This window comes from Theobroma cacao, chromosome 5 (assembly GCF_053813885.1).
Source record: "Theobroma cacao isolate CCN51 chromosome 5, ASM5381388v1, whole genome shotgun sequence".
Classification (NCBI taxonomy): Eukaryota; Viridiplantae; Streptophyta; class Magnoliopsida; order Malvales; family Malvaceae; genus Theobroma; species Theobroma cacao.
This window is the reverse complement of record NC_142643.1, coordinates 39,244,289-39,261,759: the sequence shown is the minus strand read 5'-3', so window position 1 is coordinate 39,261,759 and position 17,471 is coordinate 39,244,289. Positions and strand designations below refer to the sequence as shown.

General features: G+C 34.7%; 2 protein-coding genes across 2 annotated transcripts; one reads left to right on the top strand and one right to left on the bottom strand.

Annotated features, from left to right (window-relative positions):
- The first annotated feature begins 699 nt into the window (after nucleotides 1–699).
- LOC18599420 (uncharacterized) lies at nucleotides 700–1,637 on the top strand. Its single transcript, XM_007029384.3, has 3 exons — nucleotides 700–873; nucleotides 987–1,112; nucleotides 1,263–1,637. The coding sequence occupies exons 1-3, from the start codon at nucleotides 766–768 to the stop codon at nucleotides 1,476–1,478; spliced, it is 450 nt and encodes a 149-aa protein (XP_007029446.1). The 5' UTR covers nucleotides 700–765; the 3' UTR covers nucleotides 1,479–1,637.
- A 3,643-nt stretch (nucleotides 1,638–5,280) lies between these two features.
- On the bottom strand, nucleotides 5,281–6,954 carry LOC148762868 (uncharacterized). The gene is made up of 3 exons (XM_088806654.1): nucleotides 6,558–6,954; nucleotides 6,034–6,467; nucleotides 5,281–5,472 (listed from the first exon to the last, which is right to left on the bottom strand). The coding sequence occupies exons 1-3, from the start codon at nucleotides 6,952–6,954 to the stop codon at nucleotides 5,281–5,283; spliced, it is 1,023 nt and encodes a 340-aa protein (XP_088662780.1).
- Nucleotides 6,955–17,471: the final 10,517 nt, after the last annotated feature.

Genomic DNA, 17,471 nt, shown 5'->3' with positions numbered 1-17,471 from the left:
GGGCAAAACTCGATGAGATATTGCATGTCTTTGATGATCCACCAGATTGTGTTGACCTTCTTTTATGCGAGCAGCTTGGTTCAGATTTCCTCCAGTTTAATTAGCACGTTAAGCTTTTAGCAATTTCTCTTTGTATCAATAGAAACCAAGTTTATGTAAGTTTAATTTACATGTGAATTAGACCCTGTTATTTTTCTACTCGAGTAAAGGGCCCAATATATGATGATGTAACACCCTGGATTGACTACCATAGAGTTATCCAAATAATAGGGACTCAAAATGATTAACTGCAAAAGTTAATCTCAACAGGACAAGTTAAAGGAATCGCCATCGATTAATCAAAGGTTCACAAACTCTCTACTGCTAGAGTGCTTTGAATATGAACATATGATCATTCTGTTTTAGTTAATCAATACTTTCATATACGTGTGTTCTTACCTCACTTTCATCTTAAAATTGGAACTTAAAACCTTAAATTTTAAAGTCCAATCATCGGAAAAGGAAAAAAAAAAGCATGAAAATGTTTGCTGCCATGTATTATTAGTTCCTAAAAGTATGAATTGGTGTTGAAACCACATACCTATCCTATAAGACTGGGTCCTCTTGACCACAGAGCATACCTTCTAAACCAATCATTCTCAAAAATTACTCTAACATCAACCAACATAAACCGCCTTCTTCCTTCTTTATATACCCACTTTACAAACACAATTTTTGCGTTCAATTGTTTCGTCCTTGTCCAACAAAGTTCCATTAGAAATCAAAATGGCCATCTTAAACCTTGTTAACAACCTGTTCACTATTGGTAACTTTGGAGCCACCATCACTAGGAATAGGTTAGTTTCAGCAGCTGTCAGGCCAAGATTTATTCAAGTAATTTTTTCTTCTCACTTCAGTCTTTAGCTTCACAGGTTTAGCCTAGTTGGCAATAATTAAGCGAGTTCTTGTTTGAAATATTTATTTATTTTTTTTTTGATGTGCTCTAGGCAAGTTCGAAGCAGGAAGCTCAGGCAGCATGTGATAAGGCAAAGGAGGCTGTCAAACAAGGAGCTAATGAAGCAAAGAAGACTGGTGAAAACATAAAGGATAAGGCTACTTCGACAGCTGACCAAGTAATAAAAATCCTATTCTTTCAGGCTCAAAGTCTCCAGTTTTTAATCGTCGGGGTGTTGTCTTTGGGATTATGTTGATATGTTTCTCGTTTCTGTTAGTATAATAGCGTGAACAGGTTTCTCAGCAAAAAATTTGATTAATATATATAGGTGGGACAGAAGACAAAGGAAATGGCTGGCAAGGCAACGGATGCAGCGCAAGAAATGACTGCGAAAGCAAAGCAGACTGCGCAAAACGCATGGGATTCAGCCAAGGAGACAGCTCAAAAGGCCAAAGACACTGTGCTAGGAAAGGCCGATGAAACAAAGGAAGCTATTAAAGAAAATGCAGAAAAAATTAAGCAAAGCATCAACACCAAAAACTGATACATTCCTAAGGTCGAACCACAAGAAATAAATTCGCCATTAGGCTAACAAGCCAATTAGTTGGTGCACCTTCTTCGTTCTTTGGAGCCCTTTTTTCTTTTGCTTTTCTGTTTTGGCTCTTTTCATTGGCAGTTGTGAAGTATCATGTATAAATTACTCTTCCGTTAATAAAATTTTGGAATTTTATTAAAGTATATATACTTATCACCCCTCGACAGATTTTTTTGGGTAAAATGTATTAACATCTTTAAGTTTTGATTATAATTTTACGCGCATCCATTAGTTTTTAAAATATACAATCCATCCCAAAAAATATCTTTTGTTGAACATATAAGTCTAGCTATTGAAATTGGATGGTGAATTATGCCTTGGATGACTAGTAGACTTTATGTCGTAAATAATCCGAGAATAGAGGTTGTTTGGATTCCCCAAATGAGGGTGAATTGAAATTTTTTGTCAACAAATCAGCTAAAGGGAGTCCCAGGTCGACAAGTTGTGGGGGAGTGCTTAGAGATTGTAATGGTAATGTAATGAGTTTGCTCTTTGGTCTTTTGGGTATATGAGAGTCTAATTATGCAGATTATAGCCATTCAAACTGTTTTATATCTTTATGTTGATTCTCCATGGAAAAATATTAAATCTTTGGTGATTAAGTTAGATTCATGTGTTGCATTTTCATGGGTTCTTACATAGGATACTAGGTCATGGGTTTTGTGGAAGGTTTTTACTGATATTGACAAGTTGTAGAATGATTAGTGAAGTTAGATACAAGTAGATTTATAAGGACGCTAATCATTTTGCACACGCACTTGCAACAATGAGAGTGAATTGACTCATCATGTTTAACGCGCATTAGTGATTGGATATATGCAACAAAAATGGGCATTGGTATACTTGATAGGATCAGTGTGCATTGTGGGTTGGACACATGATGCAGAATGCTTTATCTCTTTAGGCTATCATTTGTGGCTTGTTTTGACCTTTCATGGTTTTTTTGTGGGTTTATGTGCAAAGGAGTTATTGTTTGAGTCCGGACGAAGATATCAAAAAGTAAGGGTGGATTCGAGGCGGGCATTTATCCAACCGAGTGGCTAACCACATTGCGGTCCCTAGTTTTGACCTATACCATGCGATGGGGCTGTTAACCCTTACCGGAATGCCATTAACCTTATGAGGTGTGATGGAGGAGCAGCGCCAAGCCTAGGCTGTTGCTTGCTTTGCTTGATTAATGAAAGCTTCCGTACCATGTATGGAATTTTAACGTGCTCGCCTAATATTAGTGATTAATATATATAGCCTAATTTGTTGGTATTTATGATGCACAAATCCTTTAAGTTTTGGCTATTAATTAGTATTTGGCTTAGCATTACTATGGATTAAAGGATTAAAGTTGCCCAACATCAACGTAAGCTTTTGTTGTAATGGCAAGCATTTTGATTCTAACAATAGATATATTAGACCAGAGGTAAATCGGGAGGTAAAACAGTCGACGCCAATCGATTGGTGGATTACCACTAATGGTTGCTCACCCTGAGTAGAAGTAGTCAATTATGGGTGACCTACTAAGAACAACAACTTAAGTCCCTTTAGAGTTAATTGTAAACCTTTTTACATTCATCCTAATAATTAATTTGTATAACAAATAAAATCCAAATTCAATCTTCAAAAATTCATGTTATAGATGAATTTCCATCCTCACAATTAATTTTTGAATAATTTCTCTAGTTTTCATTTTATTCTTGATCCTCAACTTCTCAATCGCTTAATTCAAGTCCCAAATCCTTTTAAGGCATTACAATATAGTCCTTGTCGTTACATAATTCAGTTAAATTCGACGAAAAGTGCTTACTAAACAATCATCTAGGCATTTCTGTTTATTTGAGCGGAATTATTTAATGGTATTACATTATTAAAACAATATAAAGAGGTTTTGGATTTTACTGAAACAATTAAAAGGAGTTAGTCACCAAAATGAGTTTTTACTTAAAGGTTGGGGACTTTGGATATATTTAATTTACTCAAACAGGGAAAGGAATGCATTATATGGAAAGGAATGTGTAATATCTAAAAAAACCCTCAAAATATTTAGAAAAATTCAAATAAGTCTTTAAACTTTTATTGTATTCAATTAAGCGCTTATGCTTTTATTTTGAACTAAATTTTACAAATTCGTATTTATTGAGCCACTATAAACATTAAAAATAAACATTATAATTATTGATCTTTTATCACTTTTAATTTGCTATCTTGCTACCAACCATTTCAAATTATTAGCTCGTTCAAATTGATATTCATCAATTCAAGATATTTTGCAAAACCTTCCAAAATTAAGAGCCGTGCACAGATCAGCATAAATTTAATAAAAGGAAAGTATAATCTATCCAGCATTCTTTCGGCTATTTAAGGTTACTGTAAAATCATGATTAAGTGTTTACCATAAATAAGCGATTCTCAATATATATATTTGTATAGATTAAAAAGAAACAATCCATCAATTTTTTTTATTAGATTAAAGGGTAGCAGCTTCTTTTTTGTTTTTGAAAAGGTTAGTACGAAGAATGATTTTACAATATATATATATATATATATATATATATATATATATATATTTTATGATTACGTTTAGATTTATGATTACTGTAATGTTAATTTATATCCAGAATGAATGAAAACCTATAATTATGTACAGTTTTATAGAATAATTTTCTTTCATAATTTAGACATCGATTTTGTATCTGTCTCCCATTTGATACTTTAACCTCTTTTCTAAGAACAAGAGGTCATTATCTTTATAGGAGATAAATTCTAACTTTTATTATGTACTTGATGATTGTTTTCTTAGTGTTTTTTTTTTACCATTGTTATATATTGTTTTCATTTCCCTTTTCTATATATTCTCTTCATCCCCTTTTGTATTCTTCATACAGGATTGAAACTGTGTTAACTCAATTCGTGAAGTCGACTAAGCATACTAGAAAAGTGGTAAGATTTCTCAATTACAGTTACAAAACACATTTCTTACATATCTTTATTTGTATATTGAAAATTTCAGGCATGATTTTGTTTTCTAGATTAGTTAGAAACCAATAAATTATGATGAAGGTAAAACCTCCTTAAGAACAATTTCAATTGGAATTTTTAGTTTTCTATTTTGTTTAATTGCAATTCACCAACTTAATTATTTTTCTTCCACTTTGTGACAATCATAGAGTCTGCTACCAAATCTTGAGGCACATAGGTAGCTTTTATTGAAATTAACATATAGATTTTTATATTTTATTTCTCAATCTCGACATTTAAACTTATACTTTGATAGATGATCTTCAAGTTTAAACTGATCTGCGAGTTGTTAATTTATTGTAGATGAAGCATATCATTAAAATCAATATGACTACTTAATTAAAGTGTCAATGGAGATAAAGAAATTGGACAATCATATTCTTTTTATAGTTGATGTATTGCTATTGATGTTTTTACTATATTTTATTTAATTATCAAGCACTTGGAGAAGCAAATTTGAGAGGAAGGAAATGGTTTTTTTTTTTTTTTGAAAAGCTTGATTTGTTTTCAGTAAGAACAAAATCAGACTGATGACTGACGAAAAGGTCATAGTCTGTGAGGGCGGCAGCAATTGACCGCCCAGAACCGGAGGGAAAAGTCCAAAATAGAGTGGGTTCCCTCCACCGCAAGAACATGGGCATAAGAGCAAAGAAACTACAACCGGATGCCCAGAACAAAACAGAAAATATTTATAGGAGAGAATAGCTATTTGCAATGCAGTTTCACAGTAGCAGTCTCACAGTTAGCAGTCAGCAGCATCAATGTTGCCCAAAGGTAGATTGTTCCGTAGATTACCTATAGCCTCAGTGTTGATCCACAGTAAACCATGAGCTCTTTGAACGCCACTCTTAGTTAAAACATCAGCTTCACCATTCGCAGAGCATGGCACATACCGTAACTGCCAGTACTGAACTTTCTCAAGACATTTCATAACCTACATTACCAATCTCCTTAACGTCCATGGCATAGTATGGGGGTTTTGATTCCATTTAATAATATTTTGAGAACCATATTCAAACAGCAAAGAGTGGGAGGGGCGCACCACTCCTATGCAGCAAAGAGAAGAGTAGCTTCCTTAACAGCAAGGAGCTGGGCCCTGTTTGAATCAGAGGTTCCAATTGATTTGGAGAAGAGAATAAGAGAACCGTTGTTGTCATTGCACAAAATACCGTCAATGCCAGACTTGTCGGGGATTCCTCTAGAGGCTTCATCTGTGTTGAACTTAGCCACCTTGCTTATGGTTTTAACAAGTGCACTTGAGGCTTAACTTTTCTTCTTCTTGTGATGGGATTAGTTCCCTCATATGGAAACCGAACCAAATTTCCAATACTTAGATTCAACTCAGACCATTTTGCATTGCACCACCAGGCCACTCTAACTTTGATAAGTTCAAAGACTTGATCAACCACCCATAGTTTTCCTTTAAATACAACATCATTCCTTGAGATCCATATCGCCTAGATGATGGAATACCGTGCCATTCTCTAGACTAAACCATTTTCCAAGCAGCTGCTAAACCTGAACCAAGATAGAAAACACGAGAGAGGATCCCCATGTGCAACCCAATCAACATTCCATAGCTTCCCCACCATTTCCACAGCAGCCATGTGCACTCACATGTGAAAAAGAGATGGCCAATTGTCTCCCTTTCCTTCTTACACAGTAGACAAATAATTAGGGCATCACTAAGCATCCCCTTACTGACAAGGGAGTCCTTGACAGCCAACCTTCCCCTAACTAGTTTCCAGTAGAAAATTTCAGTCTTGAAGGGTGCGAGAACTGACCAAATCTGCCTCCAATTACTAGCATACTCAGTGTTATTGTGGACAGCTTTGTAAAGTGATCTAGTATTATAGTCCCCACTGGTGTTGCCTTTCCATATAAGCTTGTCATCAAACTCTCTAACCAAGACTTGACTCTCCAAATGCCCTATAAATTGCCCCCACTGTTCCTCTTCCCAAATAAACACATTCTACCTTAATTCAATGTGCTATTTTCAATCCCCACTATCCCAATTACCAAAATCGGCAACTTTATCCTCTTTTTTACAAGCCAAAGTGTAGACTTTGAGAAAAGAATGCATTAGAATTTGACCCTCTATCCATTCCTCGTCTAAGAAGTTGGCTCTCTCGCCAGTGCGTAAAGTAATGCCAATACCATCCAGCACAAAGTTATTGAAGCAGCAGCTGCCATCCAGAGGCTTGGTTATGCTTTTCCAGAACCCAGACACTCTAACACCTTGAGCTGGCCTCGACATAAGTCTATCTTCCTTATTACCGAGCTTCCCCACTATCACTTGCTTCCAAAGACTGTTCGAGTCATTGCAGAAGCACCAGAGCCACTTGTTTAAGAGCGCTCTATTTTTAAGGCCAATATCAATGATGCCAAGCCCACTCAAGTCACAATAATTACACATCGCATCCCAATTGACATGATGGAGTCTACTTATCAAATTAAGACCACCTCAAAGGAACTTTCTCTAGATCTTGTTGATGGAGTTCTGAACACTTACTGGCATTTGAAAGAGTGACATATTGAAGATCGGAAGGCTGTTAAGGATAGATTTTAGAAACGTGACATGACCACCCATAGATAGAGTCTTGGTCTTTCATAAGGCAAGCTTTTTGTTGAATGACTGGTTGCCACATGCTTATAGAATTTTGAGTAGCTCCCAAGGGCAGCCCTAGGTAAATTGTTGGAAGCTTGCCAGCTTTGCAGTTAATTTGATCAGCCCATGCTGCCACAACATTCTTGTCCAAGCCAATACCATAGAGCTAACTTTTCTGAAAATTAATCCTTAATCTCGAATTCGTCTAAAAACACTTCAAAATACGTTTAGCATTAACAAGAGAAAGAAAATCAGGCTTAAAGAAAATCAGGCTTAAAAACAATTACAGTTTCATCGGTGTCCTGAAGGTGTGAGACACAAATTCTTGAACGGCCGACTTCCACACCCTTCACAAGTTGATTGTTATTCGCCTTATGCATCATAAGCTGAAGACCTCAACTGCTAAATTAAAGAGCAAAGAAGAGAAAGGACAACCTTGCCTAAGTCCTTTACATATATTTACTTCTCTAGTGGGAAACCCATTAACGAGTATAGAGATTGAAGCAGTGGTATGTAGAAAAATTAGATTTGTAGGTGATTTGTTAGGAATATTTGAGGACTTTGCCTTTAGTGTTTTTGATTAAATATAAATAGAAGAGGCTAATTACAAAATAAAATCATATAATGATGATTTAAAATTGTGTAAATTGTTTTTGCACATGTGTAGACCTATTAAAACCTTGGGCTTTTTATAGATTTTACTTTGATAAAATTAATTACGTTTCAAAATAAAAAAATATTTCTAATGTATAAGTATGTTATTTGCAAATTTAAAATGACACTATGCCTCAAGCATGGGTTGATTTTTTATGTACTATATAATTACTTGTTCATTTCAACTACCTTTGATGATTATAGGAACTTTAAGTCTATTTCATATTTCATAATGTCAACCGAAGATGATACTGCAGCGGCAGCATCTGCTGAAAAGGCAGTCAAACTAGAGGCTGATACGCAGGTAATGCCTTCATAAGCCCATAACCAACTGAAATTTAAAGATTGATAAGATTTATATCAAATTTGACAATATTTAAATCTATAAAAGATTAATTTAAGAATATAATAAAACTTGTTATCCTTAAATTTACGTTCAAGAAATGTTTTACCAACATTCATACTTTATTGTATATTTGTATAAGTTATGGATGAATGCATAATATCAGGAGGGTATGGAAGGAAAAGCTGACAAAGCAGGAGCAGATGAAAGCAACAAATCTGGAGTAAAGCAACCAGATGGTAACCAACATCTTAATCAATCCCAAGCATCTATCTATAGGTATTTGACAAGCCCTATAATCCATTCACTACTCACTTCTCGTTCTTTGCAACAAGCAGGAAGTTTGCCTTCCATTTACAACTCAATTAAGGTATTATTACAACACTTATAACTTGGATTTCGTGTTTGTTTATGTATTTGACATGTGCGTATTTTATAATTTCGTTAATTCACTTATCATTTTAGTTATAGCTTAATGCATGTGTGACAATTTTTTAAATAGGCTTGTGATGTGTTCAAATTTTCAATACTGCAATATTAAAAGAATTTCTTTTCTTTTAATATCAAACAACTAAAGTATTGTTAATCTCGCGACAGGGAAAGGAGCCGCTCCTTTGTGAAAGCTTTCAATCACTCAATCATGAGCAAGACCTTAATGTCAATGATCGACGATCATTTCGTACTTCAACAGCAAGTGTTTTTCTTGCTGAACATATGTTTCCGTATGTTATATTTGCTTAAGTATCCTAATTAAATAATTAGGCATATATACAGCAACACTCACTTCTCCTACACTTTCAGCAATAATTCTTATATTTCTCTTTTCCTTGATATATATGATGCGTGAATCAAAATATTTCTTTGTTTCTTTCTTGTTGATTAATTAGGCCTCCATCAATGGAAACACCAAATCATGGTAGTACAATAACTAGTGGTCACTCAATTGGAAATTTGAACAACTCTGTTGAAGCTTCTAATGACTACCTTCTTCCACCAGAGGTTACTTTTCTATTCTTCAACAAACATTTGCAAATGACAATCTATATATGGATTTTTTGAAGTTTTAGAAAAGGTACACAGGAAATAATTATACATGATATTAACACTTTCCTTCCTTTCTATTATTCATTCGTATAGACACAACAAGGAGATTGGATAAGTGGATCCTCTTTGGCCAACACAAACTGGATTAATTGGCAGTCCTCTTCTCAGATAACTAAACCTAAAGCTGCTACTGCATGGGGGTATGAAAATCTTTACCTATTTTTTCTTTTAAATTTTATAAACTTTTACGACTGAATTATATTTTATTTTTATATAAGGAGCTGAATAATGGATATCTTTTTCAAGTAACAGCACTTTTAACTTTTAATGTATAATGTGTGCAATTGAGTTAGTCTTTAAATTACATGTTGGAGTTGGATCCTCTCACTTTTTTATTTGCTCTTTGTTAGAACTACCATTCTCTTATTTTATCTCCATATATATATATATATATATATATCTTCAAACTTTTTCAAAATTATCCATTTTCATTAGGATTGTTTTTTGTTTTTCTGAGGAGATTGTAATTACAAATAGAAATTTCAATTACAATAAAAAGTATTCATTTTTCTTTCTCATTAGGATTGTTATGTCTTAATTTTACTATATATATATTTTTATTAGATTTTTAAGTTTGTGGTAATTTAAATTTAAATATAGTAATTTTCTTTTCCTGCTAAAGACCACAAGGATTCAGATACCAAGCAGTGTTGAATCAAATTTTGGCATCAAATAACTCTCATTTGAATGATGACACTCCTCTTCAACTTCAACCAGCAAAGATGCCAATCCAACAAGTATGTATGGCACAATGTGCATCTTTAGCAATTAGCATTTCTAGCATGGTGATTCAAAAAATATCTATTACTATCCATATTATATATTCTTAAAACTTTATATTTATGAAATTTTTTTAACAGGGAGCTGGGTCTAGCACTCAAGGAGAATCAAGTCCTATTCAATTTGATGGCATCGTTCCTACCAACCCTGATTTGGTATTTAATTTGTTTCTTTGATTTTATTTTGTTATTTCCGAATACCAAAACTTTTACCGAGTGTTACTCTTAATTCTAGTTATCTGAAAGTTCTTTTGGGTTGTTCTTTGCACATCTTCTTCAACCAAATTGTTTAACATTTGATGTAGAGGAAAATGACTCGGCAAGATAGCAGTCCACCTACTCCAAAGCTTCCTTTCATCAATTGGATGTTACCAGGACAAGACAATCAAGGCCTAAACAATCCAAGCAACCAAGACCAAAGCAGTCATGGCAATCAAGACCAAAACAATATTGGGAATCAAGGCCAAAACACTCCTAGCAATCAAGGCAAAAATAATTGTATTCCTCTTGCTTTTGGTTCAAGGTATTATGTAATCTATAAACCATTCATTTTATCTTAACAATCTTATCTTGAACTTAGTATCTACAATTTGTGCAGATTAATTATCTAATGTCTTCAATATATATATATATATTAATTATCAAAGTTCAGCTTGTATTTTGCTAAACTTTGTGATGTAATGTCAGATCCCAAGAGATATTTGGAACAAGTCGTGGAGTAAGCCCTATAGCCCTTTCACCACTCTCTTCTCGTTCTTTGCAACAAGCAGGAACTTCGCCTTCCATTTACAAATCAATTAAGGTACTACAACACTTATAACTTGGATTTCATATTTATTTATATATGTAATTAGCGCATGCGTATTTCATAATTTCATTAATTTGCTAATCTTTTTAATTATAACTTATGTGACAATCTTTGTAAATACGCTTGTGATGTGTTCAAATTTTTACTACTGCAATGTTAAAAGAAATTTCTTTTCTTTTAATATAAAACAACTAAAGTATACTTGATCTTGTGACAGGGAAAGGAGCCGTTCCTTTGCGAAAGCTTTCAATCATTCAATCATGAGCAAGACATTAATGTCAATGATCAACAACCATTTCGTACTTCAACAGGAAGTGTTTTTCATGCTGAACATATGTTTCCGTATGTCATATTTGCTTAAGTATCCTAATCAAATAATTAGGCATACATACAGCAACGCTCACTTCTCTTACACTTTCAACAATAATTCTTATTTCTCTTTTCCTTGATATATATGATGCATGGATCAAAATATTTCTTTGTTTCTTTCTTGTTAATTAATTAGGCCTCCATCAATGGAAACACCAGATCATGGTAGTAAATTAACTAGTGGTCATTCAACTGGAAATTTGAAGAACTTTCTTGAAGCGTCTAATGACTACCATCTTCCAATATCAAATCTTCCACCAAAATTCCGTTTGGGTTCCTCTTCTAGACTTCAAGTTCCAGAGGTTTGTTTTCTATCCTTACACAAACAATTGCAAATGACAATCTATAATGGATTTTGAAGTTTTAGAAAAGGTTAAGGAAATAATTATGGTGCTAACATCTTTCTTCCTTTCCATTATTCATTTGTACAGACACAAAAAGGAAATTGGACGAGTGGATCCTCTTTGGCCAACACAGACTGGATTAATTGCTCTTTGGCCAACACAGACTCGATTAATTGGCAGCCTTCTTCTCAGATAACTAAACCTGAACCTGCTACTGCATTGGGGTATTAAAATTTTTACCTTCTTTTGTTTAATTTTATAAATTTTTATGAGTGGATCTTATTTTATTTTTATATACAGAGCTGAATACTGCTTATCTTTTTTAAGTTTGAAATAATTTAAATTTAAATATAGTAATTTTATTTTCTTTTTAAATTAAGGTCACAAGGATTCGAATTCCAAGCATCTTTGAATCAAGTTATGGCATCAAATAACTCTCATTTGAGCGATGACCCTCCTTGTCAACTTCAACCGACAAAGGCACCAATCCAACAAGTATGTATGGCACAATATGCATCTTCAGTGATTATGATTTCTTTTTCTTATTTTTTTCCTTAAAAGAAAAATTCTAACATTGTGAATCAAGAAATATCTACTACTGTCCATATATATATATATATATATATAAATATTTCTTCCTTTAATAGGGATTTGGGTCTAGCATTAAAGAAGCATCAAGTCCTATTCAATTTGATGACAATGTCCCGAGTAACTCTAATAAGGTATTTAATTTGTTTCTTTGATTTTATTTTGTTCTTTCTTAATAACAAATCTTTCACCGAGTATTACTCTTGATTCTAGTCATCTAATGGTTCTTTTGGGTAGTTATTTGCACATCATCTTTAACCTCCACTTGAATAGCATCCAAATTGTTTAATATTTGATGCAGAGGAAAGTGACTTGGCATGATAGCACTCCGCCAACCCCGAAGGTTCCTTTCATGAATTGGATGTTACCAGGACAAGACAATCAAAAGGTTCCTTTCATCAATTGGATGTTACCAGCACAAGACAATCAAGGCCAAAACAGTCTTGGCAATCAAGGCCAAAACACTCCTGACAATCGAGGCGACAACAGTAGTGTTTCTAATAACACTCCACCACCCCCAAAGCTTCCTTTCATCAAATGGATGTTACCAGGACAAGGCAAGCAAGGCGAAAACATTCCTGGCAATCAAGGCCAAAACATTCTTGACATTCAAGGCAAAAACAATAGTGTTTCTAATAGCACTCCACCACCCTCAAAACTTCCTTTCATCAATTGGATGTTACCAGGACAAGGCAAGCAAGGCGAAAACAATCGTGGCAATCAAGGCCAAAACACTCCTGACAATCAAGGGAAAAACAATAGTGTTTCTAATAGCACTCCAACACCCCCAAAGCTTCCTTTCATCAATTGGATGTTACCAGGACAAAGCAATCAAGGCGAAAATAGTCCTGGCAATCAAGGCCAAAACACTTCTGACAATCAAGGCACAAACAACAGTGTTTCTAATAGCACTCCACCACCCCCAAAGCTTCCTTTCATCAATTGGATGTTATCGGGACGAGGCAATCAAGGCGAAAACCATCCTGGCGATCAAGGCCGAAAGACTCTCGACAATCAAGGCACAAACAATAGTGTTTCTGATAGCACTCCACCACCCCCAAAGCTGCCTTTCATCAATTGGATGTTACCAGGACAAAGCAATCAAGGCGAAAATAGTCCTGGCAATCAAGGCCAAAACACTTCTGACAATCAAGGCACAAACAACAGTGTTTCTAATAGCACTCCACCACCCCCAAAGCTTCCTTTCATCAATTGGATGTTACCGGGACAAGGCAATCAAGGCGAAAACCATCCTGGCGATCAAGGCCGAAAGACTCTCGACAATCAAGGCACAAACAATAGTGTTTCTGATAGCACTCCACCACCCCCAAAGCTTCCTTTCATCAATTGGATGTTACCGAGGCACAACAATCAAGGAGAAAATGGTCTTGGCAATCAAGGCCAAGAGACTCCTGACAGTCAAGGCAAAAACAGTAGTGTTTCTAATAGCACTCCACCGTCCCCAAAGCTTCCTTTCATAAATTGGATGTTACCGGGACAAGGCAATCAAGGCCAAAACAGTCCTGACAATCAAGGCTAAAACACTTTTGGCAATCAAGGCGAAAACAATAATGTTCATGCTATTTTGGCTTAAGGTTTTAAGTTATCTATAAACTAGTCATTTTATCATAATATTCTTTATCCTGAACTTAATATCTAGAATTCATGCAGATTAATTATCTAATACATCCAATGTATATACATATATTTCTCGTTTCTGTTAGTATAGTAGCGTGAATAATTTCTCAGCAAAAGATTTGATGAATATATATAGGTGGGTCAGAGGACAAGCGAAAAGGCTGGTAAGGCAACCAATGCAGTGCAAGAAATGACTGCGAAAGCGAAGCAGACCGTGCAAAACGCATAGGATTCAACCAAGGAGACAACTCAAAAGGCCAAAGACACTATGCTAGGGAAGGTCGATGAAACAAAGGAAGCTATTAAAGAAAATGCAGAAAAAATCAAGTAAAGCCTCAACACCAAAAACTGATACATTCCAAAGGTTGAACCACAAGAAATAAACTCGCCATTAGGCTAACAAGCCAATTAATTAGTGCACCTTATTGGTTCTTTGGAACCTTTTTTCTTTTTTGCTCTTTTGTTTTGGATCTTTTCATTGCCAGCTATGAAGTATCATCGTATAAATTGCTCTCCTATTAAATTTTATTTGGGAATTTTATATACTTGTCTTTCATCGGTGGATTATTATTATGAGCAATATTATATAATTCATAAGAGATTAACTTAATACATTAAATATAAAATCTCTAGTCAAGTTAAATGCAGGTTATACAAAGAGTAGTAGTTACAATTATATTTACAAACATCAATATACTTTTTTATAACGAAGAATTATGTAGATTAAGGGTCAATAACTGTAAGTACAGGCTTCATTTATAATATTTCGATAGATTTTACATAATTCTTCTTTGTGATTGAACCATTAAAAGTGATATGCTATGGTCCTACCTCCTACTTATCAAAGCTCTTTTCAAGCCAAAGTCGAATATTAATAATAATAATCTCGTGTCGGTCAAGTCAAGGACTTATAATAACCGGATGTCATGATTAGTCGAGTTGGACAGAGAAATGAGAGAGTAGGGATGGATTCAAGGTGGGCATATATCCAACCGCATGGCCCACCCCATTACAGTCCATATTTCCAACCTGTACCATGCGGTTGAGGCTGTTAGGCCTTACCTGAATGCCATTAACCTTATGGGGTGTGGTGGAGGAGCAGCACCAAGCCTAATGGGTTGCTTACCTGGCTTGGTTAATGAAAGCTTCTATACCATGTATGGTATTTTAAAGTACAGACCTAATATTTGTGATTAATATATATAGCCTAGTCTTTTGATACTTACGATATGCAAATCCTTAGTTTTGGCCATCAATTAGTATTGGGCTTTGCATTACTAAGGATTAAAGGATTAAAGCTACCTAACCACAAGTTAAGCTTTTGCTGTTATGGCAAGCATTTTGATTCTAACGATATAAAGTTTATACCAACTGTGATTAGGTAAAAGTAGTCAAATTATGAGTGACCCATTGGAAACACCAACTTATGTCCCTTAGGAGTTAATTATTGTCTTTTTGAGGGGTAGGGGCAAGCGTATGGTTTTTTTTTTTAATTGGGGGTGGAGGGAATTCGAACCTTACTCTCTAGGTAAGGGATCATGTACCAACCAATGAGCAAGATGCTCGGGTGTAAGCGTATGTTTGTATGGGCATGATAGCAATATAATAGCTCAACCATTGCTGGTTACTAAAACTCGTTTGGTAGCTTAAGATGATGGAAATGAGGAAAGTAAGTCTTGATTCAAAAGTTAAGTTAGATAATAACGAAAATGTAGTTATGAAACCTAGTCATTAGACTAGGGAAGATGGAGAAATGCTTGAACTCATCCTTTATTGTGTTGATCCAAGAGGTGGATAATCCACATATAAGATTGTGGTAAAGCTGTTGGCAAGAAAATTGAGAAGGGTGATTGGATCGCTTATAAGTAACACGTATAGTGCCTTTGTAAGAGGAAGACATATAGTGGATGGATATTTTTGGTGAACGAAATAATTAATAGTCTAAGGAAGAGAGGGGTGAAAAGTGTGGGGGGAACTGCTTTAAAACTAGACCTTGAGAGAGCTTATGACCTAATGGAATGATCATTTTTCCTTAAATAATGGAGATAATGGGATTTGGAGAAATATGGTGTAGGTGGATTGAGGAATACATTTCGATGGCAAAGGTGTTAGCTCTTGTCAATGAGTCACCTACAAAAGAGTTTGTGATGCAAAAAAAAAAAAAAAGGATTAAGGTAAGGTGATCCATTATTGCCTTTCCTTTTTATCGTTGTGACGAATGCTCTGCATCTCTTGTTATGAAAAGCAGAAAGCTTGGGATACTTTAAAGGGGTGGAGGTGAGTGAAGGGGAACATCAATTTCACACTCGAATATTACATATGATACTATTGTGTTTTGTGAAGTGGAGTTAGGTGAGATTGTTAATGTGAAAAAGGTGTTGATAGCCTTTGAGAAGTTGTCAGAGTTAAAAGTAAATTTTAGGAAGTCGCGTCTAACCTTAGTTAATGGAACAAAAGAGAGATGTGAGGAAATGGCATGAAGTTGGAATTGTAAACTAGATTTGTTGCCCTTTACCTATCTAGGAATGCCCTAAGGAACAAATTCAAGAAGGGTAAGTATGTAAGAATCATTTGTGAAAATATTTAGGGATAGACTAGCAAGGTGGAAATGAAAGTTACTTTCTTTTAGGGTAAGGTCACTGATCAACTTGGCACTTGCATCTTTGCCATTTTACTACATGTCACTATTTAAAGCTCTTAAAAGTGTGGTGAGGAGATTAAATGCAATGAGGAGAAACTTCTTGTGAGGGGAAAGGGGGTGACGAAAATAGGGACATGGCAAGAATGAAGTGGGATGTGGTCTTTAGGTCAAATGATAAGGATGGGTTGGGAATCTCAAATTTACTTGAGAAGAAAGTTATAAGTAACTGGTGGTGGAGGTATGGTGTGAAGAAAGACTTACTATAAAGGAAGGTTATTACAGAGGAATATGTGAGAGATGCTCAAGAATGGATTCCATCAAGAAAAAATGAGAAAACAAGGTCGAGAATGTGGAAAGAAATTATGGATATTGTAAATGTGGAGGAAATGTCGAGCTTAATAGGAATGGAGGGGTTTTGATGGTTTATTCGAAATGGTGAGAAAATTGCTTTTCAAAGCAATGAATGGTTGGATGACATCATGACAAACTTTTAAAAATTATTTACCCTAGGTTGCATGGCTTAACGATTAATAAAGAGGCAATAGTGAGTGAAAAGTTTAGGGAGGCAAACAAGGGAGGACTAATGTTTATGATATGTCACTCCCAAACTTAAGATTTTGCTAGTCTTTAAGCAAAATATAAAAGAGAAACTAAACAAAAGCGAAAGCAATTTAAATGATGAAATCAACCTAAATAAATTAACTATAGACAAATATCACCAAATCAACGATCTTTATAATTTTCTCAAAAGTATATCTATAAATCTCCAACTCAAGGTGAAATACAAATATCATTCAAATTCATGTTTCAATTCAATTGCAAGCACATTCTTGAAGGAATATCCGTGTGTGTGTGAAATCGTTTACAAAGAATATCATACTTATCCGGATGAGTTCATGCCAATGCAAAATTTCAAATTAGTACTAGAACTCCATAAGTTTGTTTTTCCTTGCTCTTTCTCCACTAATGTAGACTAATACTAAGTCAAGGATCAATAGGTATTTATTAAGCTTGTAATGTATGTCTAGGGTCAAGGTAGGATAAAAGATAAGAAGTT

Excerpts from the sequence above, each read along its gene's own strand:
- LOC18599420 (XM_007029384.3), top strand. The coding sequence starts at position 766 with ATGGCCATCTTAAACCTTGTTAACAACCTGTTCACTATTGGTAACTTT. Across the intron at positions 874-986 it reads TCAGGCCAAGATTTATTCAA|GCAAGTTCGAAGCAGGAAGC; the intron begins GTAATTTTTTCT and ends GATGTGCTCTAG. Across the intron at positions 1,113-1,262 it reads CTACTTCGACAGCTGACCAA|GTGGGACAGAAGACAAAGGA; the intron begins GTAATAAAAATC and ends TAATATATATAG.
- LOC148762868 (XM_088806654.1), bottom strand. The coding sequence starts at position 6,954 with ATGTGTAATTATTGTGACTTGAGTGGGCTTGGCATCATTGATATTGGC. Across the intron at positions 6,468-6,557 it reads GGATAAAGTTGCCGATTTTG|GGCATTTGGAGAGTCAAGTC; the intron begins GTAATTGGGATA and ends GGCAATTTATAG. Across the intron at positions 5,473-6,033 it reads TAGCAGCTGCTTGGAAAATG|GTTATGAAATGTCTTGAGAA; the intron begins GTTTAGTCTAGA and ends TTGGTAATGTAG.